The sequence below is a fragment of the Thunnus thynnus genome, chromosome 13 (genome assembly GCF_963924715.1).
Source record: "Thunnus thynnus chromosome 13, fThuThy2.1, whole genome shotgun sequence".
Taxonomy (NCBI): Eukaryota; Metazoa; Chordata; class Actinopteri; order Scombriformes; family Scombridae; genus Thunnus; species Thunnus thynnus.
This window is the reverse complement of record NC_089529.1, coordinates 6,001,293-6,026,666: the sequence shown is the minus strand read 5'-3', so window position 1 is coordinate 6,026,666 and position 25,374 is coordinate 6,001,293. Positions and strand designations below refer to the sequence as shown.

Here is a 25,374-nt window from a genome sequence, read left to right as displayed (position 1 = left end):
GGGGAGGGCCTTGTCTGCTTTCAATCAATAACCTCTGGAATTCAGAAATACAAGTAGGTCCTGTCTCTGGCAGGCTGTACCACACTCTTGAGGGCGGGCTCCCAGGCACACTCGACGAAATCTCTATCTGCTCCTGGCATTCTCTCTCCGCTTCCGCAGGTCTGACTGTGTTTTGAGTCCATCACCATGGCTGATCACACTTCTCCAGATTACTTCAGCTGCTCCCTGTGTCTGAACCTTTTGAAGGACCCTGTGGCTATTCCCTGTGGCCACAGTTTCTGTATGGACTGCATCAGCGGCTACTGGAATGAGGCTGACTACACAGGGATTTACATTTGTCCCCAATGTAAGATCACATTCACCCAGAGGCCTGTGCTGCGGCCCAATGCCACTTTGAGTCTGGTGGCTGAGAAGATCAAGAAGAGCGGTCTGAACCTCAACCTGAACACATCCCAGGGGAACGTCTACGCCGGGCCAAGTGACGTACCCTGTGACTTCTGCTCCGGGAAGAAATTAAAAGCTGTGAAGTCCTGTCTGAACTGTCTGGCATCCTACTGCGAGAAGCACCTGAAGCCCCACTATGAATCAGCCACATTCAAAAGGCACAAGTTGGTGGATGAGCTGGGAAACCTGGACAGGAAGATCTGCCCACAGCACCAGAAATCCCTGGAGCTCTTCTGTCGAACAGACCAGATGTGTATCTGTGCTATCTGCACAGTCAGTGAACACAAGGGCCATGACATTGTCTCTGCTGAGGCAGAGAGGGGCGAGAAACAGGTAAGAAATCCTCCTGTCTGTGTAAATGGCTCTTTTCAGTGAACTAAACGCTTAAAAGCACAGAGGTAGTACTGGTCACTTTCAGAAAATGAAAGTGTGTGTTTCTTGTCAGACAGATAAGCAGTGCATTCATTTGCACACGAGAAGGTGAAACTCCCACAAAGTCATTGAGAATTCAACTTTTAAAGTTTTTCAGAGAGATATACTTTTTAAAAAAGAGGGAAGTAGTTGATACATTAAAAGATATATCGCCTTTGGAGTGATTTGAGTACAAGCAGGAAGGGTGTTTTTCCCAACTCCTGCCCCTGCACTACAACTAGCGCTTGTACTTTGACCCATTTCACCAACACTATCAGCTACCCTGGCAGGCATTCACCGCCAAAACAAATGCAGCTCTCTGATTAGCTGTGTGGACGCCAGGGGAGTGTCTTAGTTATCGCATTTGAAAGCTGCTTTTCAGAGAATGCAGTGTTCCAGCTGTGGGATAGATATACAGAAACAGTAGACTTCCTTCTGCTGTGTCGGTTCCCACCTGTGGGAGTGAGTCTGTAGTGAAACTGGAATGTCAGGGAGTCAAGGCCTTCAACTGCTCATGACCAATCCCAAACCAAAGTCGTACACATTCAAATGACTCACCAGTCACGTTGTCTGTAAAACAGTGTAGAGTAGATAAGAATGTAAACAGATACTGTACTATAAATCTGCATTGTGGAGAACAATTATAGTTTCTGTGTATGAGTAATTTAGAAGAGGTGTTTTTATGACAGACAGGAATATGGGTTAAAGGATTTTAAGGGCACGGTAAAGTAATAATTCATCTTCCTGTGTTCTTTGCAACACGGGGAGTCTGGTTTCTCTCACCCAAAGATTTACAACCTGAGTCTCACACATCTCATTCCGTCTCCCGCTCTCTCTCCCCTCCCCCTCTCATATTCACCCCCCCTCCCTCCCTAGATTCCCCGCATTCCTCAAGCTTATCTTGAAGAATGGGTTAGTGGGCTTGAGTAAAAGCTGAATTAGAAAAGCCCTCTATTCTGCATGTCAGTGCTGCGTGCACCTTGAAACATCTCTTTAAAAGTCAGTCAGCGGTAGATTCACATTCCTGACATGGCCAGAATTCCATTACAGATTTCCCCCCCACCTCTCCCTCTGAGATAAAAGCTGGCCGTATTAAGAAGAATCTTTGAAAAGGGTTTATTAAACATGCCAAACAGACTCCCCAGATATTCCTTGATGAGAATGAATGTTTCTACTGAACCAACAAATATGAGCCTTTATATTCTGTACAATAAACCAGCATAGCATTCAACTACATCTTATAAATATACATCTTGTAAATCATATAAATATTTAATTCATGATGAGCTGTTGTACTACTGCAAAGAAAATTAAAGGAACTCTGCAAGAGAGTGCATGTTTAACAAAGATACCGAAATAAGCAGCTATGTAATACTCCTTTATTCTACAGAAACTCTTGGGAGTCTCCCAAGCTGAGATTAGACAAAAATGCCAGGAGAGGGTGAAGGAGCTGGAGGAACTGAAGACTGCTGTAGATTCACTGAAGGTACAGTAAGAATTCTATGTTGATAATATATTGTGCCTTTCTACCATCCAGCTGTCTGGTTTTTCATTCAAAAAGTCAGACATCGCTATAGTTCATCACAGTTCAAACTGTAGTGGCAGTTCCTTCCGTAAAAACACTGACATCCTGAGTATCCCGTCCAGAACTCAGCCCAGAGAGCCATGGTGGAGAGCCAGAAAATGTTTGAGGACATGATTCGCTCCATTGAGAGGATGAGGTCAGAGGTGACCAAGCTGATCGGTATCAACGAGAAGGCTGCTTTCAACCAGGCCGAGGCTTTGATCGAGCGGCTGGAACAAGAGATCGATGAACTGAAGAAAAAGGAGTCTGGCCTGAAGCAGTTGTACAGCACTGAGGACCACATCCACTTCCTGCAGGTAACAAAGTCAAATATACCTGGAGTGGCCACTGAATTATGTCAATGTCAAATAGTATTTTCACACAGTATGATGTTGTTCTCATGACATTGCATTTTTATTCTGATTTGGGTCAGATTCCAGTCAATAGCTTACATTGAACTAATTAGTACATATGGGTGCACTTTTCAATAAAATGGCTTATTACTACCAGAAGTTTTCTATGTGGATCATGACAATATGAAGACATATCAAATCCTTTATAACAATCAAGCATAAAAAAAATGATGAATAAATCAATGGCAGTGCTTTGAGTGAAATTGATGTTCCTATCACTGTGAACCAAGCTCTAAAGTGATGAGTTTTAAAAATGTTAAAAGGTCCACGTGGATTTGAATGAAAAATCTGTTTGTGACAAAATAGCATTTGACTATATATCATTAGGATCAACAAGTGTGTCCTCTACAATGTGATTTTCTTTTGTCAACACTCAGAACTTCAACTACCTGTGCACCCCTACTGACGATGGCTTCATACCCCGAGTGACAGTGAACCCTGACTTCTCCTTCGGGGCTGTCAGGAAAGCTGTGGCTGAGATCAAGGAACGCATTGAGGAGTTTGGCAGAGGGGAGCTGCTTAAGATCTCCAAATCAGGTCTGACCTTAGCAGCAGAAACACAATACTTGTACATGATGGACATAAAACACAAAAAAACATTGTCTAAATATGAATGTGTTCTGCCTTACAGTGAGTGAGGTTCCAGTCTACACTACAGAAAGTCGAACATTGGACAGAAGGAGCAGAGGTGAGTGCTGCCACGTCCTATAGCAATATACGACTGTAGGAGGTTAAACATTAATTACGTTTGTAGTGCAGTCAGCATAAATTGTCGGAAGCAAACCAGGAAGCAATTCTATCATAAATCTGGTTAAAAACACAAAAGAATTGAAGGCATGTGTGTGGGTGTATGCAGTTCACAATGTCCTAACACAGTGCTTCTTCATCTGCAGTCAAGGAAATGACAATGACTGTGGACAACACTCCTCCAGAGCCAAAGAGCAGAGCAGACTTTGTAAAATGTAAGTATCTGGTGTATATACTTGAAATATTACAATTGAACCCTATTAATCCAATTAATACTATAAAAATGTATTGATTTTCTTCCTCCAGACTTCTGCCAGCTGAAATTGGACGCTAACACGGCCTATAAGGAGCTGTACATCTCTGATAACAGCAGAAAAGTCATCCGCACCAGGGACCTGCAGCCCTACGGAGACAACACAGAGAGGTTTGACAGCTTTGCCCAGGTGCTGTGCCGAGAGGGCCTGTCTGGAGGCCGCTTCTACTGGGAGATCGAGTGGAGCGGGGAATTCTCCATTGGAGTGGCCTACAAGAGCATCAGCCGAAAGGGCAAAGGCTCACTGTGTCTGCTGGGCTACAACGACAAATCCTGGAGTCTACTTTGTTCTGACTCAGGTTACTCTGCCTGGCACAACCGCGTGGACAAACCTGTCAACGGCCCCCACTCCCCCAGGCTAGGCGTGTACCTGGACCACACTGCAGGTGTGCTGGCATTTTATAGCATTAGCAGCACGATGACCCTCCTGCACAGGTTTGAAACCACATTTGTTGAGCCTATCTATCCAGGCTTTGGAGTTGGAACCTCAGTCAAGATCTGCAATGTCAAGTGAACATCTGAGCTATCATTGAAAATCTGAGAATACTTTCTATGTGTTTCTTATAACATACAGCACACTTTTGGAATATATATTTTTGCAATAATTTGAAACTGTACCAAACCACATTGATGAAGTTATGTCACTTATTGTTGAAGGAAAATGTTTCTCCCAAATGTGTATATACTGTTTTTTTAAAACTCTTTTTAACATCACATATTAAGTTTTGCATTGTGCTGTAAAATCCTACTTTTCAGGATAGTTTTCTAAGATATTACTACTCAAATAATTACTTCATAATCACACAAGTACAATATCAAGAGAAGTGTTAACCCTTTTAGTATCTGATAATAACTGCTGGATAATGTAATAACATGTTAGTATGTAATAAATCAGCTTAACTTGTAAATGTAGTATGTTTTGAGAGTTACAACATCACATTTTTCCATTAACCCACATTAATAACTTCATAATGGGCATGACATACAGTACCAGTCAAACGTTTGGACATACCTTCCCATTCATTAGAATGACAAAGTGTGTACAGACTTTGACTGGTACTGTATTTCAAGTGATGATGTAATTGTGAGTCATGATGAATGTAACCTGAGATAATCAGAGGAACATTTTCTTACGATAAGTCATGATATTGTTGGCCAATACTATTGCATCATGAGTTTAAAATATGTTGCACTCTTAAGAAGGTCATAGGTGATATAATAATGTTCATGTATGTACATTAACAGGTATCATTATGATTTCAGCTATTTCAGAAGAATATTTCATTGTCATTTGATTTTTTCATGTTATGACATTATCTGACAGTTGTTACATCAAATCAGTTGCTAAGTATTTTTTCCCCACTTGAACTAACCCTTATTTAATTTTGTGTATGTTTACTTACAGTATATAATGGACAACCAGAGTATAATTGTTATCCAGATTTGTTTTGTAACAAAATTATTCATTGATAGTTCTAAATAAAGAGCTACATGAATGGATTAATTATTGTGTTTTTGAGATGATTTTTCTATTTTTATATACAAACATAAGAACTAGAAAAATGGTGATTATCTATGTTGCTAAATGTAGGTACTTAAATGAGAAAACAGAGCCACTTATTTGATGTTTTTTTTACTTTGTGCTTTTACAAAGGCGAGGTCAAAAATATCTGTATCAACAGAGATAGAATTTGAACCTTTGTTTCAATAAAGGATTAAACTGGTATGTGAACCACCCCATTTATTATCTATTAATCACCAAGCCACTTGTGCTGGAACAGAACAGTATAAACTCTACTTAATACTCACGGCTCCCTCTGTTGGTTGATTACAGGAACTGAACTAAAATAAAAACATGACCATTTTGACCAGCAAAATATCAGCAACACTGTTAATCTTCAATGATATATCATATATGTGCAGTAAGAATATAAGACTTTAGATTGACATGTGCATTTCCTACTGTTCTGTGACATGTCATAATGTTTTCTGTGAAAAAAAAAAATCCTATTGCACTGTGTTGTTAACTTTGCTGAAACACCTAATTTACTGGATGCAAGTGTCCTAGGTGGAAAAAGTATTTCTATTACTCATATTTCCTATAAGCTGTATGCTTGTATTTGTCAAATACATTGTTAAATACATGCATGTTATTAAAAAAATTACATTTTGTAACATAGCTGCAGGTAGGAATATAACCAAACATTATGATCTGTTGCACGAAGAAATGAAGGACTCAGAAAACACTTTTTTTTTTTAACAATAGACATCTGTTTATTGATTCCCAGGAATTTTACAGGAAGTTGAGCATACAACGCTCAAGAGAAAACAAAAAGCACAACAGTCCAAAACTCAGACATTATAGCCAACAATGCCTCCTTTGCCGATGCACTCGCCAATGTAGAACCACATCATCACTTCAGTGGCCACCAGTCCGTTCCTTAGAGCATCCTGTAAGAAACAAATTAGCCTTAAATAAGCATTTATTTTTTACAACATAGACTAACAATAAAACAAGACTAATACTGATGAATACACCTGACCTCATGTGTCCACTATGAAAAGCTTACCTAGGAGTATTTAATTAGTAGTTTTATTGATTTGTTGATCAAAAACTAATCAGAAACTATTTGAAAATCAATAATTTCACTCATTTTTCCTCTTGCCTCTTTCAGGCAAAAATACCTAAATTCTCTAGTTCAAGCTTCTCACATCTGAGGATTTTGAATACTTTTTGATTTCGATGCTTTTGTCAACTCTAACAGTTAACATAATATATTTGAGTGTTAAACTGAATCAGTGTGTAAGCTGATTACATCTCTTTGGGCTCTGATGAATCATAATTGGCACTTTTCACTATTTTCTGACATTTTATAGACAAAATGATAAAATGATTAATTGAGAAAATAACCAGAAGACCAGCTGCAGCTTTCATACAGTTTGTTATTTCTCAGTGCTGCAATCACCACAAACAAAAATTGTACTGGGGTGGGCTGTCCAAATCTCTGCACTGAATAACTAACAACTCTTAACAAATGAAACCAAACCATTTGCATTGCTATAGGACATATGTTCTTGTCATTTAAGTGAACCTTTAACATGAAGGACAGTTGCAATTAAAGACAACAACTTTAATCAGCAAGCTGCTTAACAGCTTAACATGTTTTACAAATATGAAATTGATCTGAAAAGTAACTAGTAACTGTGAAATAAATGTAGTGGAGTAGAAAGTACAATATTTCCCTCTGAACTGTAGTGGGGTAGAAGTATAAAGTAGCACAAAATGGAAATACTCAAGTAAAGTACAAGCGCTTCAAAACTGTACTCAAGTACAGTACTTGAGTAAATATACTTAGTTACATTCCACCACTGGATACCAGAAACTATCTTGCTCAAGTTGTCTTAAATAAAACATACAGCTACCACAACCTGATGTTCTGTGAACAAATTTAGGGGGAAAACAATTGTATTGGGCTTTCTAATGATGGATATATACAGTAAAGTACACACACACACACACACACACACACACACACACACACACACACACACACAGAACAAACTGCGGAGACTGATGCAAGGCTTCATTTTACAATCTGACATCACTTTTATGAACAGAATTTTAAATGCTTATCAACATAATTCCAACATCTGATCTTAAGTAATTTTTTTTAATTACTAGTGCAGTGCCTGTTCAAAATGTGCCTGTTTAGAATGGGCCGATTGCTTCAGCACATAGACAAATGATTACAGTTGATTTGAGTTGTGAATGAGTATATACACATCAACATGAAAGACACTAACATTCTATTATACACAGATGTTAAAAATTATAAGTAAATATAAGTAATTACTAGTAGTAAACGTGCTTCCTAAAATAAAGTGGATCAATCATATTGGGCTCTTAGATCGTTCATTTTCCGTATGTTTGCTCTAAAGATTTGTGCTTTGTCTGTAGTGGCGCTTCACACAAGACAAACTGGTTTTGATCTGCCTGTGAGAAGTATTTCCTTCATTTTATGCGGGTCCATAAGTGTGTATTGGGCTCTGAGTGCTTGCAAAACGTGGGTGACCTACAATCAGCCATGTACCTGAACACCTCCTGCGTAGACACAACGGTTCACGTGCTGCTGCTCATCTGCTAAATGTGCTGGGCAGGCTATGTTAACTCCAAAGATTTGTGCTTTGACTGTAGTGGTGCTTCACAATTGCCATAGTCTCAGAGTAAATGAGACAAACTGATTTTGAACAGCCCGTGGAAGTATTTGCTCCGTTTTACATGCATAACTACAGTCATTGTGTGTTGGGCTCTGAGCGCTTCCAAAACATGGGAGACCCACGCTCAACAATGTACCTGAATGCATCCTGTGTAGTTGCTCGCTGCTGATCTGCTAAACGTGCTGCTAACACTACACTTTCTGTCTAGAGACGGGGTAAGAGTGTCTATTCTTGATTAAAAGTTCTGTTTTTGCTGTCTACTTTTCTCTTTTTAGAGAACTTTTCTCCGACTCGTATCACGCCTCAATGCTGGTCTCTCTGACATACAAAAGTTCGATACTGCACACCCTCTGTTCCCCAACTATACACCCACCAAGTGTGGAGTCTATCAGATGAACAGTTCAAGAGATACGCCAAGGACATACATACATACAAACATCCCTTCCTTTAGTAGATAGATTGGTTTAGAGCTACATTCACTTCATACATAAATGTATTATATAGTATGTATATAATTACTGCACAATGTATAATAACCTTTTCTATTTTACCATTTAAACACACAATATGTAATTTCTGCTGCTAGGGGTCTCTCAATCAAAACAAGAACAAAAGACAGAGTTTGATGACATTGTGAAGTAGCGTGGGATCAGTTGTTGTCTTCAATGTTACACATCCAGCTTCTCCGGGTTAAGATTACTTCAGTGTTCATCGATCAGGAGGTTTTTACTGGGAGCTGAATTATCCACAGAGGTCTCCTCCTCTCCAAAACAAACATACACAACTATTTTATTTTATTCTACTGTTGTGTGTGTGATGTTATCGTTGAATGTTTGAGCTTCACTGTGCAGAATGATGAACATGCAGAGTTTGACACTAGGAGGCTGTTTTCACATTCATTTGCGAAAGTTTCTGAGCTCATTGAAAATCTGATTTTAAGGGGCGGGCCTACAAGCAGGATTTGTGACATCACAACTATTTTGGAATCTGATCCTGGTCAAGTATGCAACTTATGCTACATCCACACTAATACGTTTTCGTCTTAAAATGCATAACTTTTGCTACATTTATGCTTAGGATCCAGAATACTCCGGCGTTTTCCAAACCCTAAAAGGCTGCTGGACCCGTTTTAGTTTGAAAAATCTGGGATTGCGTTTTAGTCTGGACGGGCAGAAACTGAGACTTTTGAAAACGATAACGCAGACACCTACATTTGCGTCCTGATTGGGTCTAATTAGTCACACCGTGTCCGCCTTTACTTTCAGTAGACAGTTCCACCTCATCGTCAGTCCAAGCGAAGAAATCTCTGGTCTTACTTTTCAACGCTGCTGTTCTTCCTCCGTAGTATTTTCTGCAACTAGGCAACCAACAGAGTAGACAATCTGCTTCCTGTTTACACCAGCATGCAAATGCCCAGTGTACGTGCATGGTCATGTGATATGCGTTTTCAGGCTATGTCCATGTTAGTATGGACTGCAATTATTTCTGAAACAGTGCTACAGCGCTTGTGTGAATGGAGATCATTTTCATTTTAATAAAATAAAAACGTACTAGTGTGAACGTAGCTTTACACAAGTGTGATGTGGAAACTTGATGCCTCAGGGGACATATACTGAGAATGGACTTTACGGTGAAGTAGGAGACATCTTGTGTTCAGCAGTTAAACTTCTGAAAATTTAACTATTTACATATTCAGAAATTCTGGGCTTTTAAATGAGGGAGAAAGAATAAATGTAATTTTAATTTATAACTAGGTAATTTTAACTTTTAGTGAAAAAAAAAAACATATCAGACACAAATTATAAATCAAAGCAGAGTATTTTTATATGTCTTAGAAGTCTGGAGGGGATCTTTAAATTTCCCTCGGGATTAATAACGTATTTCTTGTTCTTAAATACAAGTGTGTCTGGCAGTAACACACGCACCTTCACTGTGGTTTGACCTAGGCGTCCTGACTGGAAAGCCTTCACGATATTTGTGGCTCCCTCGATGGCCTTGGGGATCTCTGCAGGGCTCGGGGGGACCAGCTCGACACGGGCGTAGTGCCAGAAGGTTGCTAGCCGAGGTTTGGAGTAGGTGACAGCGGCTGAGAGAGAACAAATACAGCTCATTTTTCCATTTGCTTGGGCTAAATTTTGCTCTGAGCTGCTGGTTGATAGCATTAGCCGCTCAGCTATATGACTTAAGAGTGTAAACAGTATGAGTCACCCGCCACAGCCAGCCAAAAAACAACTTAATCAAAGGGACCAAGACGACACAAAATGTTAAAAAGGCTACACAAAATGTTAAAAGACAGCACAAACAAACAGTAGAAACCAGCATTACTGCCGTCTCATTCAATTGAAGGCTGGGCGCTATTGTTGGCCTAGCTATGTCCTGTTACTGCAGATTATACTGCCAATAATGCAGTTATCCATTGTTGAACACATGTAACGAATAATAAAACAACACATTTACTTACCGCCGACCAGGGAGGGCACCTTTGCGACCAGTTTTTGCACAGCTTGTGCCATGTTAACTCGTTAATCGTTCCTGCTGGCCAACTGAATGTCACCTCCAGCTGAAGGACCTGGGACTGCAGCTGACCACACAATTGCCTGCACAGAAACACACTACGGCTGCGTCTTCTTCTTCTTTATGCTTTTAACGACGGTGGGAAACCAGCGCATTAGGTGCATTACCGCCACCTTCTGCTTCAGTGTGGACCAGAGATTAAATCCTACCTATTAATCCTGTCTGGCTAATAAACTCACAGAAAACTCTACTGCTCGGCCCACTTGGCAGGTTCATTAAAGTTTTAATGCTGAGCTCCTGAACTCCACTCTTTCTAGGTTCCTCCTTCATATATTGTCTTTCTTGATACTTGGTAAAATCGATGAATGCATGCATAACAGTCTCCTCAGCCTGACAGTGCTCACATAAACCGGTTGGGTGCTTTCCTGTTATACTGTGTTTAAATTGGAATAACCTAGCCTTATTCTGTTGCAGATGACCTTTCCTTGACCTACCTATATTTCTTATTGTTGAATTGACTTGGCTGTTGACTGAATTGACTGTTGTTTAAGCTGTAAAAACTACCCCTTATTTTTTTATAAGGATTTCAGGCTCTTGAGAACTCAAACAGAATCAGAGCAGATTAGAGTGTTTCCTGGTTTATTCTCCTCTGCCCACTGCAGAGCCAAGAGCACTACCAGCATCTCCACTGAGTAGACTCCCAGATAATTTATAGTTCACTTTATTCCAACAACTTTCCTGTCTGGAACTGAAAAAGCAACCCCAGTTGTCAGATGTTCTGGATGTTTTGAACCATCTATATATACTTGTGTGTACTGAGAGTAGTACTCTCTAACATAAACTGAAAATGCTGTTAAGAGATCCACTTTCTCCTCTCTCTGCCTTCTTGAGCTCCAGCAGGTACGATGCTGTCTGCAGTGTTGCATGTGTTTTGGCTCAATTTATAGGCTAAACTCAGACTGGGCTATATAAAGATAATTTACATGTTACTGGTCTGTAGATCGTCTTGGTTTTCATTATGTAAGTCATGTTTACTTCATTTTACATTTTACCTGTTTTTTTTTGTTGTTGTTGTTGTTGTTTTTTTACAGATATATAAATACATTAGATAGAGACTGATGATTAAATTAATGATGGCATTAATTTGGGACATGATAAGGCCTGATGATGAAACAATTAGGCAAATTAATCAGTTAGTCTACCAAGGGAAATTTATCACCAATAATTTTGATAATTTATTAATCATTAAAGTCATTTATCAAGCAAAAATGGGAAACATTTGCTAATTCCAGTTTATTAAATGGGTAAAATTTATTAAATTTTATTAAATTATTTATTAAATTTGCTTCTTTTGTCTATTTTATATTGATTAATAAATTAAATATTATTATTAAATTGAGTATTTTGGGTGGTGAAAAGATGTCACCTTGGGCTAAGTGTAAAAATAGATAATCAATAATGAAAATATTAATTAGCTGCACCCCAAGGGTTTAAAGTGTCCTTAAGTTAGACCCTATGTGGGAAAAATGTTTTAGCTGTGGTTTTTACTAGATAGAACACATCAGATTTCATGTTAAGGAAATTGATCTGGGTCAAGTATACTGTTCCAGGCCAAGTAATTGGCAAGTGGATGAAATGACACACAATTATACTGTACTTATGATGGAGAAGGTCCCACATCCCAGGCCATGATATTATTCATAAGATCACTGTCTCAGCCAAGATATCAACAACACCAAATGATGGCATATATGTGGTAATAATGGGGTATCAGTTACCTGAAAATCTTTGGTTGCATAAATTCTGCTAAAACAACAGCACTATTGTGCACACCTCCACACACCTTCTGCATTTGTGTAAACACCATGGCATCATGCTTTCACTTATGTGTTTGAATTTGATATATTAGGCCATGTCAAGTTTAACTTAGCTAATGGATGGTAAATACAGGTAAGATTACAGTAACTGTTACACAATAGAACAAAGATTTTTTTTCCATCACTACAACATTTGCTGTAAGCTACATTGTCAATACACATATACTTTCTCTGCAAGAACATTTTATATGTAATGTCATATCTATAGGTAAAACACATACACATAACTTTACACTCCACCAAAAAGAAAGAAAAACATCAACAGTTTTTTACATAGTATTAAGGGGCCATGTTGTTCTTGCTTTTTTAGTCATTTCAATTACTGCTGATCATTTTTTAAAGAAAGCAGTTCTCCAGATTTCTGAATGTGTTTCTGCTTCCATACAGCTGTTGGTTTCTATTAATCTAAGTACAATATGATCATTAGTGCATAGAGATTATGGTCTTTTAAGATGTGGATCAGTTTATTTCCTCTGAATTTTACAATGCAAAGTATTTCATCTGATTTAGATCTAAAGACTAAAGGTTTTACATCTCTAAATGTATAATACTGAACAAAATGACATTTTCATATCATACAGAAATGCACATTACAACATTTCTTTGTGATTTGCACAACTGACACAGGTACACCTTTATCTGATTTTCATTTTGCTTATTTTATCATCTCTTGGATTCCTTTATGAAGCCCTGGAATTAGATCCAGGCCAATATAATGATAATAATATGAGACAAGTTTTTGTGGTAAAGCTCAGTTTGAAGTCTCCTCAGTGGGCATATGATGTCATCAGAGTTGTTTGAGTTGTTGTCTCTCACAAGGATGATATCTCATGAGTTTCTTCCTCCTGGTGAGATACAAACAAGAAAATATGGTAAAGATAGTGGTCATTGGAAAATTAATGAATGTCTTAACAGACTATGGAGTATACTGTATGTAATAATGTATACATTTATATATAATTAATTAATTGTATATAATTATGAATCATTTATTTTTTACCTCACTGTCAGTGACATCTCTAGTAGGTGAGTCAGTCTGTTTCAACTTGTTGTAGCTGGTCTTATCCATTACTAGTAAGGAAAGAAAATGTCCTCCTTCCTTCACAAGCATAATCACATCTTCCAGACATTTATCCTCCACTTTTTGTCCATTGACCTCCATCACCACATCACCCACAAGTAGTCCTGCTCTCTGCCCTGCGCCCCCAAAAGCCACCTGCAGGAAAATAAAAATATACCACCACATTTTACGAAAAAATAATTATATCCTAGACCACTCTCTTCTTGTTCTTTTTGCCTCAGTAACAAGGTAATGTTGACTAAGAGGAAAACTATATTTAATCCCCACCAGGCTGATGAAGGTCCCGGGACTCTGGGGGACACAGCCGAGGTTGAAACCAAAACCCAAAGGGCCTTTTTGGAGAGAACAGAGCCTGGGCTTGCATGAGTCATCCATGTCCTTCTTTAATGGCTGCTCTGCTGCACAGGCTGGTACACTGCTCTCATTTTCTTTCTCAGCATTCTCCCCACAGAAGATAAGAGGAGACAGACCCAACTGCGGAGAGAAAAATGTTTAAAAGAAGAGTAAACACTGATCCTTATCTGGATGTTTTACTTCATCTCTGCTTTCTATTGTAATGATTAAAAAAAACAAAATAAAATTTGTGATGCACAGCTGACACTCATATAAGCATTACATTACATAAAAGATTGTGTTTAGGAAAAAACACATAGCCAGTGATGCCAACCTGGGTGTAAAACTCTAGCCCCTGGGGAGCGATGGTGGTGAGAGAGACATGTTGTTTACTCTCTCTCACTCTGTTCACAACCTCCTCATGCTGTCGTGACTCCACTGACTCTCCATTGACCTCCAGCAGCAGCTCTCCGTCCAGCATACCTGCCCTCTCGGCTGGACTGCCGACGTCCACCTCCCGCAGCACATGAGCTTTTGTTCAAAAACGCACAGACATTTAAGTAAAAGACTAAAAGATAAAAAGCTTGTGTTTGGGTTTTGCACTCTATTTGTCCCACTCACCTATGCGTCCTGATGGCTCCTTCTCCAGCCGAAGGAGGAAGCCGTAGCCATTAGAGTTTCCCCCAGAGACCAGGTGGAGTTTTCTAGCTCTACAAGGCAGGTTATGTGGCACAGCCATGGTGGGCAGGATAGGCATCCTCTGTCGCATGTGCTCCTTCTCACTCTCACTGTCAATTACTAGGATGGTGATGTGATCGCCACATTTTTTCATCTACAGCAAAACATTAATTATTACTGTTATGCAAGGCTGGACATAATAACTTCAAATTTGTTGTACACTTGGCAGTTGCATCCATTGTTAAGTACACTTTTTGTAGGACTATAACTATTTTTTGTAAATGAGAAACATCAGTCAACAAAAAAGTAGTGTGACTTTACTTTTTTAAATGTTTGATAAAGGAAGCTCCAAAAATTTGGATTTGCTTCCTTATTATTCATACGTCAAACCCTGTAACATTGAAACCATGATATACTTTACAAATGGATTATAAAAACCGGCTGCCTATGTACCATCCTGCTGAGTGCAGAGTGAGTGAGATCGGACACTGTTGCTCCGTTCATCCATACTAGGCGATCCCCCTTACAAACTCCTGCCTTTTCAGCTGCACCTCCTGTTACCAGGCTCACAGAGAAGTGGCCTTTCTCTCCTGGAGGGCAGAAACAGGAGGAGCAATTGAATCACATTGCACAGATTTCAACTCAGACATCTAATCTTGAACCTTGGACTTCTTATGATTACCAAGAGCAGTGTTACCTTCCACAGGTGTGAAGTTAATGCCCAGACCTGAGACAGGATCCCTGGTGATGTGACAGAGTCTGGGTGGTTTGCAGCTTTCGCCTTTGTGTGCTCTGACCAGACCTTGGAGGTCTTGACCTCGGGACAGAACCTGCTCATATTCCTCCCCGTCCAACACTAATAAACATAACTGGTGTCCACATAGCTTTATCCTCTTGGCCACCTGATTCATAATAACATAAACATGGTAGTTTCATTTAGAAAACAACAATCCTTTCAAGAGGATTCTGTCAGTTTAAAATAATATTGGAAGCTCATCTTACCTGAGGGTGAGGAACATCATCAACATAGTAGTTGTTGACTTCCAGAAGCCTGTCTCCATCTTGAAGGCCGCTGCGCCCTGCCACCCCCCCTGAAACAACATTTCTGATTATGTGACCATGGCGCCCTCTTTCCACCCGCAGATGGAAGCCAAATGACTCCCCTTCCTCTCGTTTGAGCACACACAGACGAGGGCTGGGTGTCAAAACGGAATCTGAGCAGGAAAAGACAGAAAAGTGTTGTCAAACAGAGCAGAGTTTCCTCAGGGTCTGATATACAGAAGATAATTAGAAGTTTTTATGCAAGATACCGGCGTCGTCTGTGATGACCATCACTGGGTTGTCTATTCCCTCTTTAGGATTAAATGTAAATTTCCTTCAAAGAGAGATGAGAGACACTTTATGAAATTATTCAATCACAATCACATCACAATTTTTCGTGCCTATTAATTGCATAACTTCATCTGTGCTCCTCCTCATTATCAAAACCATTTATCTGTGCTTAGGAGGTCTTATCTTGGGCTCAAAGTCTTTAAGATTACTATGTTGCAAAAGTCAACATACACGTGCTAAGCTGATTTTTAAGCTGTATACACAGAACATTAATGTGATATAGGTTTGGGGTAACATGAACGCCGTAATTCTCTTTTTCAGGCCTAATGTCCAATTCTGTTCTGCATGTGTCTGATAAACTTAACATGATATTTTTATTAGTAGTTGTTGTAGTTGTAGTAGTATAGTATAGTATGTATAGTAGTATATTGTAGTATAGTAGCAGTGTTCATATATAAGTTTAGAAAGATGTGAAAAAGAGTGAAATAACAAGGTTTGAAGTTATGAACATTAATGCAAACAATTAGATGAAAAGCAGAACTTACTTTGTCAACCCTATGATTTCCACCAAACCTTGAAAAACAGAGATCGGATGAAGTCAATGGCTTAGCAGCATAAAATGCTATGAAATTCCATACAGGTGTATATACACTTTCCATACACATTTAGCAAAATATGTGATATAGTTTCCATGTTAGTAATCAATCAAATTTGATAACACACACCCTAGATTACATTTTGCAATCACAGTTTTCGTTATGATATATAAATTTGAACTTACAGCTCTGTGAATGTCTGTGTGGTTCTGTCCCTTAAACTACGAGGCATCAGTTCAACAGCAAGACTGGTGTTTGAGCCATGGATGACATATCTGCTGACTATAAGTATCAGCTGAGGCACCATAAAACAGGGTTTGACTACATGTGATTATCTCTAGTCTTTGTCCTCTCTAAAAGGGGAGGGAATTTTAGAACATTAAAAACCTTGAAGTTTCATATTACTAAATTAATACCTGACAGATAGCAAAACTTGGCTGGTCTTGACACTCAAAGTCAGTCAAACAGCATTTTTACATAAATCAACACTGTTTGTAGGTCTACTGTGAGCAGCAACATTGAGTTGCATTATTGCATCAGGACAAATGAGATACTGACTGATATTTTGACAGAGAAAAACACATTCAGCCTTCAAGCAAAAAACATTGTGGTACACATTGTTCTTCCCCATGCGGCACATCTCTGTCATCATGCACTGAGCAAGCTTCAGTGAAGTGTACAATGTGTACCTGCTGTTTAAACAAAACCTACTGTCTGACATAATTCAGTGTTATCCAATATCCCAGTTGTCTTGCCTGTTGAAAATTCTTGAATCACTTGTCAATACTTAGTTGAAGGCATTGCTCTCAGGGTCCTGCACCCTAAGTCAACATCAGTCTGGTTTTAGACAAATCGTGGCATCATCTCCGCCATTTCTACAGTCTTGAATGATTTAATTGCTGGTTATATAATAAGAAACACTGTGCCTCTGTATTTACAGATTTAGAAAAGCCTTTTATACAGCTGATCATTCTTTACTCTTACAAATATTATTCTTGGCTGGTGTGGGAACGGTTGTCTGTAACTGGTTTAACAACATCAGACTGTCATCAGTTGTTGGCAAAATCAAATCTGAGTTCCTGACAGCTAAAGGTGTGCAGCAGGGATTCATTTTGGGACCTGTCCTGATCTCCATTCATGTAAATTGAGGTTATCTCTTCTGTGTCTAAGTGTAAAACTAATCTTTACACACACTATACTGTTTTACTGCGTTCTATCTAATTAGCCATAGAGAGATAACAACTCTCCTTAAGTGCACTGCAAGATGCATTTATTGGTCATAGATTAAAACTTCATGAAGATAAAAAAATATGCATAGATATACATTACAGTATCTCCACTCTGACTGGGCTTAATATTGAGAGGGTCACAGAAAGTACATATCTTGGCAGACCCAGCCCAGAAATGTACATTTAAATATTGTGTAGTAGCTGAAAAGCTTGGTCTGTTGAGACATAAACTCAGCAGTTTTGTGACATAATAACCAACAAAGTTATCCACAAAGTCTTTATTGGTAAATTGTCATATCATATCTCATCCTTGCTGTTCTGGCACCTTTAACCAGTTCCAGTGACTGGTTGATGCTCCTGGAGACTCAAACCAGAACTGATCAGGAAAAACAGCCTTTGCTGTAAGTTTATAGTTTCATGGAATAATCTGCAGTGTCACCTAGAATCAAAACAGTTCTACCTCCTTGTTATTTTGTGTCTATTATTAACAGGATGCTGCTGTAAAAAGCTCAGTCTTACTACCCTGTATAGGTAAAGTTAAATAAAAATAAAGTGAATTTATCATTTATTCGTGGTTATTTATCTCTCCATAGTGGCCATGAGGAGGCATGAAAATGTCTGCAGATGACACACTGTAACTGTCACTGTCCTCTAAGTTGTAACACTGCTTATCTGTTTGGTTCATCATGTCAGTGACACCGAGTCCTTGTTTCTCTAACACAGTGTAAAATAAAAACAAACTCAGCCTGTTAAAGCACTTTCCTGTCTTTTATGAACCTTCATCTGTTTGATTAATTATAGATAAATGTGAATGTAACTCATTGGACAGTAGAATCTGGCTGTTTGGTATGATAATGTAACCTTCAGAAATCCATCTATCACATCACATCTAGGTGGCTAAGCAGCCCCTCACCTGAATAGCTTATACCACGGGCACTTTGGCTGCTAATGGGTCACTGTTTGCTTTTCCCCACCATAAAGCTTCTTTTTAATGTTCTAGGACATAGTGACCCTCCACATACACACAAAGACAACAGGGTCTGTTGAATATTGATAATTGGCCTTCTTACTCTGTACAGATAAGGATGCTGAGTTGTGACTGATCATCACAATTTGAAAATATAATTTTCTTTTTTTTTCTTAGACGCACTATGCCACCAGTTGTGTTCCATTTGTTCAAATTATAAATGTCATGTCAAGTGTTTAAAATGTATGTATTTCATTTAACATATTGACTTTATTTTTGTTAAATTTAGATGCGACATTCCATCTAAATTTGATCCTACATGCAGCACAGCTGAATGGCACAGGAATAAGAAATACATAGAAAGTTCAATTTTTTTTTTTAAATATAGAAATATATCAAAAATATACTGAACAACAGGAGAACTTGGATGAGACAGCTGGAAAACAAAAATAGGAAATAACATTAGTTTTAAATGTACCTGTATTTGATCTCATGTTGTGTCTCTTTCCCATCAGGTCAGCAGTCAGCCACACAGAGGGGTGTAACAGTGAGAGTATTGTACGTCCAAACATTTATTCAGACCACAGAGAGACTCCTCCCCTCGGACACCAGGCTTAATGTTTAATCTGTGTGTGAAATTTTGAGCGCACATACCTACTTTGAATGTGTGTTGAACTGTTGACTGAAAGTACAAAACACACACTCCTGTTCTGTCTAAATGAATGACTTTGCACTTTCATTTTGTTATTTTGGAAAATTAGCTTGTTATGTGTGTGTCTCTGTGTACAAATGGATATGTGCTGTATCTGTTCCCATGAGAATCACATCCAAGACTGACGAAGTGTCAAGGCCAAAGCTTAGTGACAAGTTGCACAAACAGACCAACATTCCAATAAAAATAACAGAGTCGTGATTTATAGCACAGATAGTGTCACAGCAGAAGAAATGGAGCTGATGCACATAATTGACTGTATGTACAGTAAAAAAAAATAGGATGAATGAGCATAATGCAAAATCACAAAAATAATAATGGTCATATTTGACATGAAGGTTTCCAGGAGGTCATACAACACTGCAAGCTATTAACTAGATACTAGATAACTAGATATTAACTAGATTTTGTTATGAACATTTCACTATATTTTTAAGGCACTTATAAAGTAAGCTAATTGCACTGCTTCTTTAATAGAAAGGTAAAAAAGAACCAGCATTTAACAGATAGAAGAAAAGAAAAGAAAAGAAAAGTGATGACTTCCTGCATCTTTAATGTTCGTTTGAGCACCAAATTTCAGATATAATAAGTCAAAACACACAACTCCAATATCCTTTTCTGGATGCTTAAACCTCAAAACAGACCAAACAACAAACCATTAACAGGACAGCACTCCAATCAAGTCATATGTATTTTTTATGTGCTGACATTCCTGATATATGGCATATTTTTAACATGCAGACTTGGCAACTACCAGAGTCTAGAGGTCATTACTCAATAAGAATTTCTGACAATGTATGAGTTGTATTGACCCCAAACCATAAACTGCCCCTTCCACTGCGCACACACATGCACATGGCATGACCGCTCACCTACTTTTGTGTCACCCATGAACTTAGATAGCCAGGCGTTGTGCATGTGTGTTTGAACAGAAAAGTGTTATGTGGGGAGGTGATACTTGTAATACAATAAGAGGTTTTTTTTATGGTGTATTTTAACTGTTTCCATAGTTGTCCACCCTGCACTGTCAGTGTGCACATGAGTGTGCATGTGCATAGGTCCACATGTGGTAGCCCCACACAACAGTGCAAAATGTGTCACATGCAGTAAATTATTTGATGTCCAAGAAAGAGAACTATTTTCAAATTCACATTACAGGTTATTTTGGATGACACTTAAACATGCACCTCTAATTGAGACATTTGGTTGTTGTCGTGTGATTTGCTTGAGTGGGTGGAAGTTTTGAACAAGGAGGTTGACTTTTTGAAGGCAGAGCATGCTGTTCATTCAGAACAAACTAGACACGCTAGTACAGAGCCAGACTGGAATCATCACTTTTGAGCATAACAAGCAGATGCTATTAGGAATGTACACATGGATTTGGTCACAAAGCCATAGAGAGAAGTTTGCCGGCAAAGTGCCAACTTTTGCAAGTACAAGGAATTAGATGTTCAACAGGGGGAACAGCATCAGGTAAAGGATACAGAAATTGGAAAACTCTGTAAAATATGGACATAAATATCCCAGACTTCCCATGATGCACTGAGCTCCTCTCTCCTCCTCCCCCTCGCCATCTCATTAATGTACCATTAATGCATGTTACTAACTTGGCTTCTTCCCCAGAGTTTTTGTGCTTTCTCGTCTCGCAGGTTTCTGTGGATCATGGTTGTGGACTACCTGCTGCTGTGGTCCTGCTTGAGGCCTGCGCCTGTTATTATTATTAGTCATATTTCTGTTATAATTATTGTTATGTTATTGTTATTATTGATGTTACTGTGCTTCTCTGTGTGTCTCTCTCCCCTCTCCCCCTCCCTCCTTCTTTCTTTCTTAACCCAGCCACTCAAGGCAGATGGCCGCCCACCTAGAGTCCGGTTCTGTTCAAGGTTTCTTCCTGTTAAAGGGGAGTTTTTCCTTGCCATTGTCGCCAAGTGCTCATGGGGGAATGTAGAGTCTTTATAATTAAAGAGTACAGTCTAGACCTGCTCTATGTGAAAAGTGCCCTGAGATAACTTCTGTTGTCATTGTCGCTATATAAATAAAATTGACTTGACTTGACTTGAAATATGGCACTGCAGGGAGTTTTAATAAACCTCTGCTGTTCCCCAACAATACTGTTTCTAGATCTCTTGAGTTTTCTAACTTTGTTTTTTACACAATATTTAATGAATTAAACATGCTGTTTGTGCAAACACGTCCACTTGAAAAGCTCAACAAAACTGTATCTAGTTTCAGTCAGCAATGTCAAATAAAGTCCACTAGATGGCAACAAAATCCAAATAAAAAATCCTGTACTTAGTGTGGTATTTTTAATGAATTTGCATATAATATCAATTAAAAATTCTCAGGAACTTGTTGTCAGTCGGTCATACTGTAGTATTTATGGCAAGATAAGTCACTTACAAGTTCTAAATGTATGTCATTCATTGGGAAACCAGATTTGACCTCCCTACTGTAGTACTTGAATCCTGTTTTTTCAGTACACAGAGGTTTGCCATCTCCTACATATATTTAAGAAAAGTGCAAAGACAGCATCAGGCCCAAACTTCTTCTTGATCTAAGATCAAATTTATTTGTCACTCTGTAGACTAGTATGTGTGACCAGCATGACGAACCAGTGACAAACTAGTCTTCCTCCTGCTTGCAAGGAGCAAAGGCCCACGCACAGTCAATTAGTAACTTCCCCTCAACTGTTGTTCAAAGGTTAGGCCATAGTCTACTGCAAGCCATTGAGGAGTAGTTGTTAAAATAAAATGAAAATTTGGTGTCTCAAGATGATTTGTCTGAACATTATTTTGGATCTTACATTTCATTTAGCATCAAAGTGTGCTAGACAGACAAAGGATTGTTATAGTTGTAACATTACCATCCTCGTGTGACCATGAAAGAGAGAACTGAGTGAACTTGAACCTGCTAAATGAGACAAGACTCACATGGTGTGTTTTTGCCTTTTAATGCATCTGATGAAGTCATTAATTTACTGTAATAAAACACTCTGTGAAGAGAAGCTTCCAGGACTAATAATAACACATGATATTCACACTTAGCGAGATAAAGTCAGAATTACAGACAAAAAGAGACTGACAAATAACAGAAAGAATGTGTGTACAGTATGTTTGTGTCATATGTCTTATTAAGGTGGATCAGGGAGGAACAGTGGAGAGAGAGAAAGAGAAAGAAAGAATCAATCTTGGTTCCACTGTTACACTTTGACCCATCAGTTTATGTGACCTGCCCTGATATTCTTACCCAAACACTAACCATCTCACTCCTCAAACCTAAACCTAACCAACCCAACCAACACTGCAGGTCACAGAATCTGATGATACGCTGTCTCACCGGATCCAAGTGTCAGTCTCTCTCAGTCCTCCCTGATGGGATCCTCCCAGCCGCTGGAAGACACAGAGCTCCCATCTGTGCCTAAATTCTTGCCAAAGCACTGGAGTGCACTAACGGTCAAAAATCTGTAAAGGAGACAGTTACCTTTTTGTAAGCTTCATCTCATTTGCTAAACATATCCCGGTCCAGGCGTGACTGCTCATCTGTCGGCCTCAATTGACTCTTCCTGGTGGTGCAGGGGATGAGCTACGGTAAATGGAGATGGGGACATCTTGTTGGAGAGTTTATAAGGAAAGACAAGGGCAAAGGGTTCACAGCTACCAGGGCTGCTCTTCATTTTGCACAGAGCCTGAGGCTAATCTCAGCCTCAGCGGGCCTGTGTGAGATCCTTGCAGAGAGTCCGAAGGCCACTCTTTTATCGTGACACACATGGCTTCTCTGTGAGTGTCTGTGTCTTGTGTTTCCTCAGTCGGTGAATCCATGGCAACAGCAGCGTGAATGGTCTATTCAGGTCGGCCTCCACTACACCCGCTGCCTCTGAAACTATAGATCAGCAAACAAATTGCATAGCTGGCTTCATCCACCCACATGATAAGTAGCTGTTATTTTATTATACATGATTGCTATTTTTCTTATTTATTTATTCTCAGGGAAAGAAGATGTAATTGTCTCCTGTGAAACTCTTTCATTCATCATCTGGAGTGCAAAACAAATCAGAAATCCAAATATTGCATTTTTATGGGGTTTATTCACATAAACATTTGTGTTGTAATAATCAAGCCTTTTAGATGTAGCAGCCTCTATTTTTGTACATGATAAACAAGATGTAACAGATAAACAAAGGGGTTTTAAACAAATTCAATAACATGTAGAATTCTGTAACCTGAATTTTGCTTAGTCAACATATGCAGAAAATCTTTCTTGACCATCTCTGTAAATTATATACCCTACCCCCAACACTTCCCCTTAACATTTGATTGTGAAATGTTTCAGTCTTTTTTTCTTTTTCTTTTTCTTTTTTTTTTTGTGAGTAGGTTTGACCAGAGCATCCGTCTGGATGAATCACAGTCCGGATGTTGTCTAAGGACTCTGATGCTCTTAGTAGAATACATTATTATGATGCCAATGAAATTAGCAAACAACATTTCAGGCCCAGCATAACATAACTTGAACTTTAATGTGAATGAACTTTATTTGTTTTGACAACTAATCAGCAATAAGATTATCTCTATGTATATGGACACTTGTCATTTGGAAAAGCAGCTGGTGGGAATGAGTCCTATGATGTTATGATGTTGGAGCTTATCCATCAAAAATTGAAGATGGATGTTGTGGACTTCTGGAATAAATTCTGTGTTGACACCTGATGTACTTGTTCATGTCATTTATGTTCAAAACACTGTTTAGAGTAGATTTTGACTTTTTGGATTTTGATTTTTTAAACATGGCAATTGCCTTATTTTCAATATTATTATTTGGTAGATATTAACACAATAAAAAATTGTGTAAAATTGGCAATCTGGTTTGCAGTGTTACTTTCTTATATCTCCCCCAACTTTTATATAGGAAAACAACAATAATCTTGTCAGATGACAGTCGTTTGGACAATATATCTATTAAATAAGGGCCTATGGGCTGAAGTGTCTGTATATTAGGGTACCTTTGCAATGAAATGTTTGGGGATCTTGTATGCAATCCTTGGACATCGCAATGTGTGACTGACCAAAACTTCTTACTAATTTTCCTGCAACCATGCACGCTATTCTGCAGAAGCCATATTTGCTAGCTCAGCAATATGACATCTCTGCTAAAGGGTCATAATGCTTTCCCAGCATTCAGTTTTAGATTGAGCAACAAGGTTACTCCTGCCAACGGAAACTGTGGATGTAAAAAAGGGAAATGATGACTTGGATTCACACTCCACCCGACAGATGTTGCATAATGCTGACCAAAACGGATTAAATCTGCTTATATACGTTAATGAAGATTTTATGATTTCATACGATTATCATTTCTCAGATTGTATTGACAAAATTACATTTAAGAGCAAGTTGTTTCTTACATTTGAAAAAAATGGTGTAAGAAGGATGATTTCATTTTAATCATATTTAGCTTTGCTTGCAAGCTTTGAAATGGCACCTGCTTATCTACTTACGTCACGAGGACGGTAGTAATAAAAGCTGCAGTACATCAGTAAAGATACACTAACGCACACATACCGCTTGAACATATTTCTATACATTCATACGGTTTTTCATTGGCATTGACTGCAGTGTGGGTGAAAGTTCATTCATTTAAAGTGGAACCGTGCAGACTACACTGCATATTTAATAATAATAATAATAATAATAATAATAATAATAATAATAATAATAATAATAATAATAGTAAGAGTTAAGGTGAAAAAGATGAAAAAAGCCTTCCTGAATACAAGGGTTTTTAGGCCTTTAAAAAAAAAAAAAGAGTCTAGGGTCTGTGTTGTCCTCAGATGGTTATTTTATTTACCACTAATGTCTAGTGAAAAGCAAAGAAATCAAGGTGACTTATGATTATACGATGATATTGAATGCGAGGCGACTGTGAGCATATCATTTAAATACAATAAATGT

At 38.6% G+C, this 25,374-nt stretch overlaps 3 protein-coding genes across 4 annotated transcripts; 1 reads left to right on the top strand and 2 right to left on the bottom strand.

Annotated features, from left to right (window-relative positions):
* The first annotated feature begins 40 nt into the window (after positions 1-40).
* Positions 41-5,616, top strand: ftr82 (finTRIM family, member 82). The gene is made up of 7 exons (XM_067607457.1): positions 41-777; positions 2,246-2,341; positions 2,503-2,736; positions 3,210-3,369; positions 3,464-3,520; positions 3,726-3,794; positions 3,886-5,616. The coding sequence occupies exons 1-7, from the start codon at positions 187-189 to the stop codon at positions 4,404-4,406; spliced, it is 1,728 nt and encodes a 575-aa protein (XP_067463558.1). The 5' UTR covers positions 41-186; the 3' UTR covers positions 4,407-5,616.
* Positions 5,617-6,139: 523 nt separating this feature from the next.
* atp5l (ATP synthase, H+ transporting, mitochondrial F0 complex, subunit g) lies at positions 6,140-10,732 on the bottom strand. Its single transcript, XM_067607456.1, has 3 exons — positions 10,572-10,732; positions 10,036-10,196; positions 6,140-6,343 (listed from the first exon to the last, which is right to left on the bottom strand). The coding sequence occupies exons 1-3, from the start codon at positions 10,621-10,623 to the stop codon at positions 6,245-6,247; spliced, it is 312 nt and encodes a 103-aa protein (XP_067463557.1). The 5' UTR covers positions 10,624-10,732; the 3' UTR covers positions 6,140-6,244.
* A 1,935-nt stretch (positions 10,733-12,667) lies between these two features.
* On the bottom strand, positions 12,668-19,250 carry nherf4b (NHERF family PDZ scaffold protein 4b). Of its 2 annotated transcripts, none has more exons than XM_067607454.1 (11): positions 19,196-19,250; positions 16,471-16,498; positions 15,904-15,968; positions 15,596-15,807; positions 15,291-15,495; positions 15,047-15,183; positions 14,537-14,747; positions 14,250-14,446; positions 13,850-14,056; positions 13,502-13,717; positions 12,668-13,346 (listed from the first exon to the last, which is right to left on the bottom strand). In XM_067607454.1, exons 1-11 carry the CDS (start codon positions 19,227-19,229, stop codon positions 13,314-13,316), a joined length of 1,545 nt encoding a protein of 514 aa, XP_067463555.1. In that variant the 5' UTR covers positions 19,230-19,250; the 3' UTR covers positions 12,668-13,313. The 2 variants fall into 2 exon arrangements, with proteins under 2 accessions (XP_067463555.1, XP_067463556.1); XM_067607455.1 differs by lacking the exon at positions 19,196-19,250 and adding an exon at positions 16,707-19,147.
* Positions 19,251-25,374: the final 6,124 nt, after the last annotated feature.

What these genes read in the sequence shown, in the direction of transcription:
- ftr82 (XM_067607457.1), top strand. Translation starts at nt 187, where the DNA reads ATGGCTGATCACACTTCTCCAGATTACTTCAGCTGCTCCCTGTGTCTG. An exon ending in CTGCTGTAGATTCACTGAAG is followed by an intron (nt 2,342 to 2,502) that starts GTACAGTAAGAA and finishes TATCCCGTCCAG; the next exon opens with AACTCAGCCCAGAGAGCCAT. An exon ending in CAGAGCAGACTTTGTAAAAT is followed by an intron (nt 3,795 to 3,885) that starts GTAAGTATCTGG and finishes TTCTTCCTCCAG; the next exon opens with ACTTCTGCCAGCTGAAATTG.
- nherf4b (XM_067607454.1), bottom strand. Translation starts at nt 19,229, where the DNA reads ATGGGAAAGAGACACAACATGAGATCAAATACAG. An exon ending in GGTCATCACAGACGACGCCG is followed by an intron (nt 15,808 to 15,903) that starts GTATCTTGCATA and finishes TTTCCTGCTCAG; the next exon opens with ATTCCGTTTTGACACCCAGC. An exon ending in GGAGCCATCAGGACGCATAG is followed by an intron (nt 14,447 to 14,536) that starts GTGAGTGGGACA and finishes TTTGAACAAAAG; the next exon opens with CTCATGTGCTGCGGGAGGTG.
- atp5l (XM_067607456.1), bottom strand. Translation starts at nt 10,623, where the DNA reads ATGGCACAAGCTGTGCAAAAACTGGTCGCAAAGGTGCCCTCCCTGGTC. An exon ending in GGTGCCCTCCCTGGTCGGCG is followed by an intron (nt 10,197 to 10,571) that starts GTAAGTAAATGT and finishes GTTCTCTCTCAG; the next exon opens with CCGCTGTCACCTACTCCAAA. An exon ending in TAGGTCAAACCACAGTGAAG is followed by an intron (nt 6,344 to 10,035) that starts GTGCGTGTGTTA and finishes TGTTTCTTACAG; the next exon opens with GATGCTCTAAGGAACGGACT.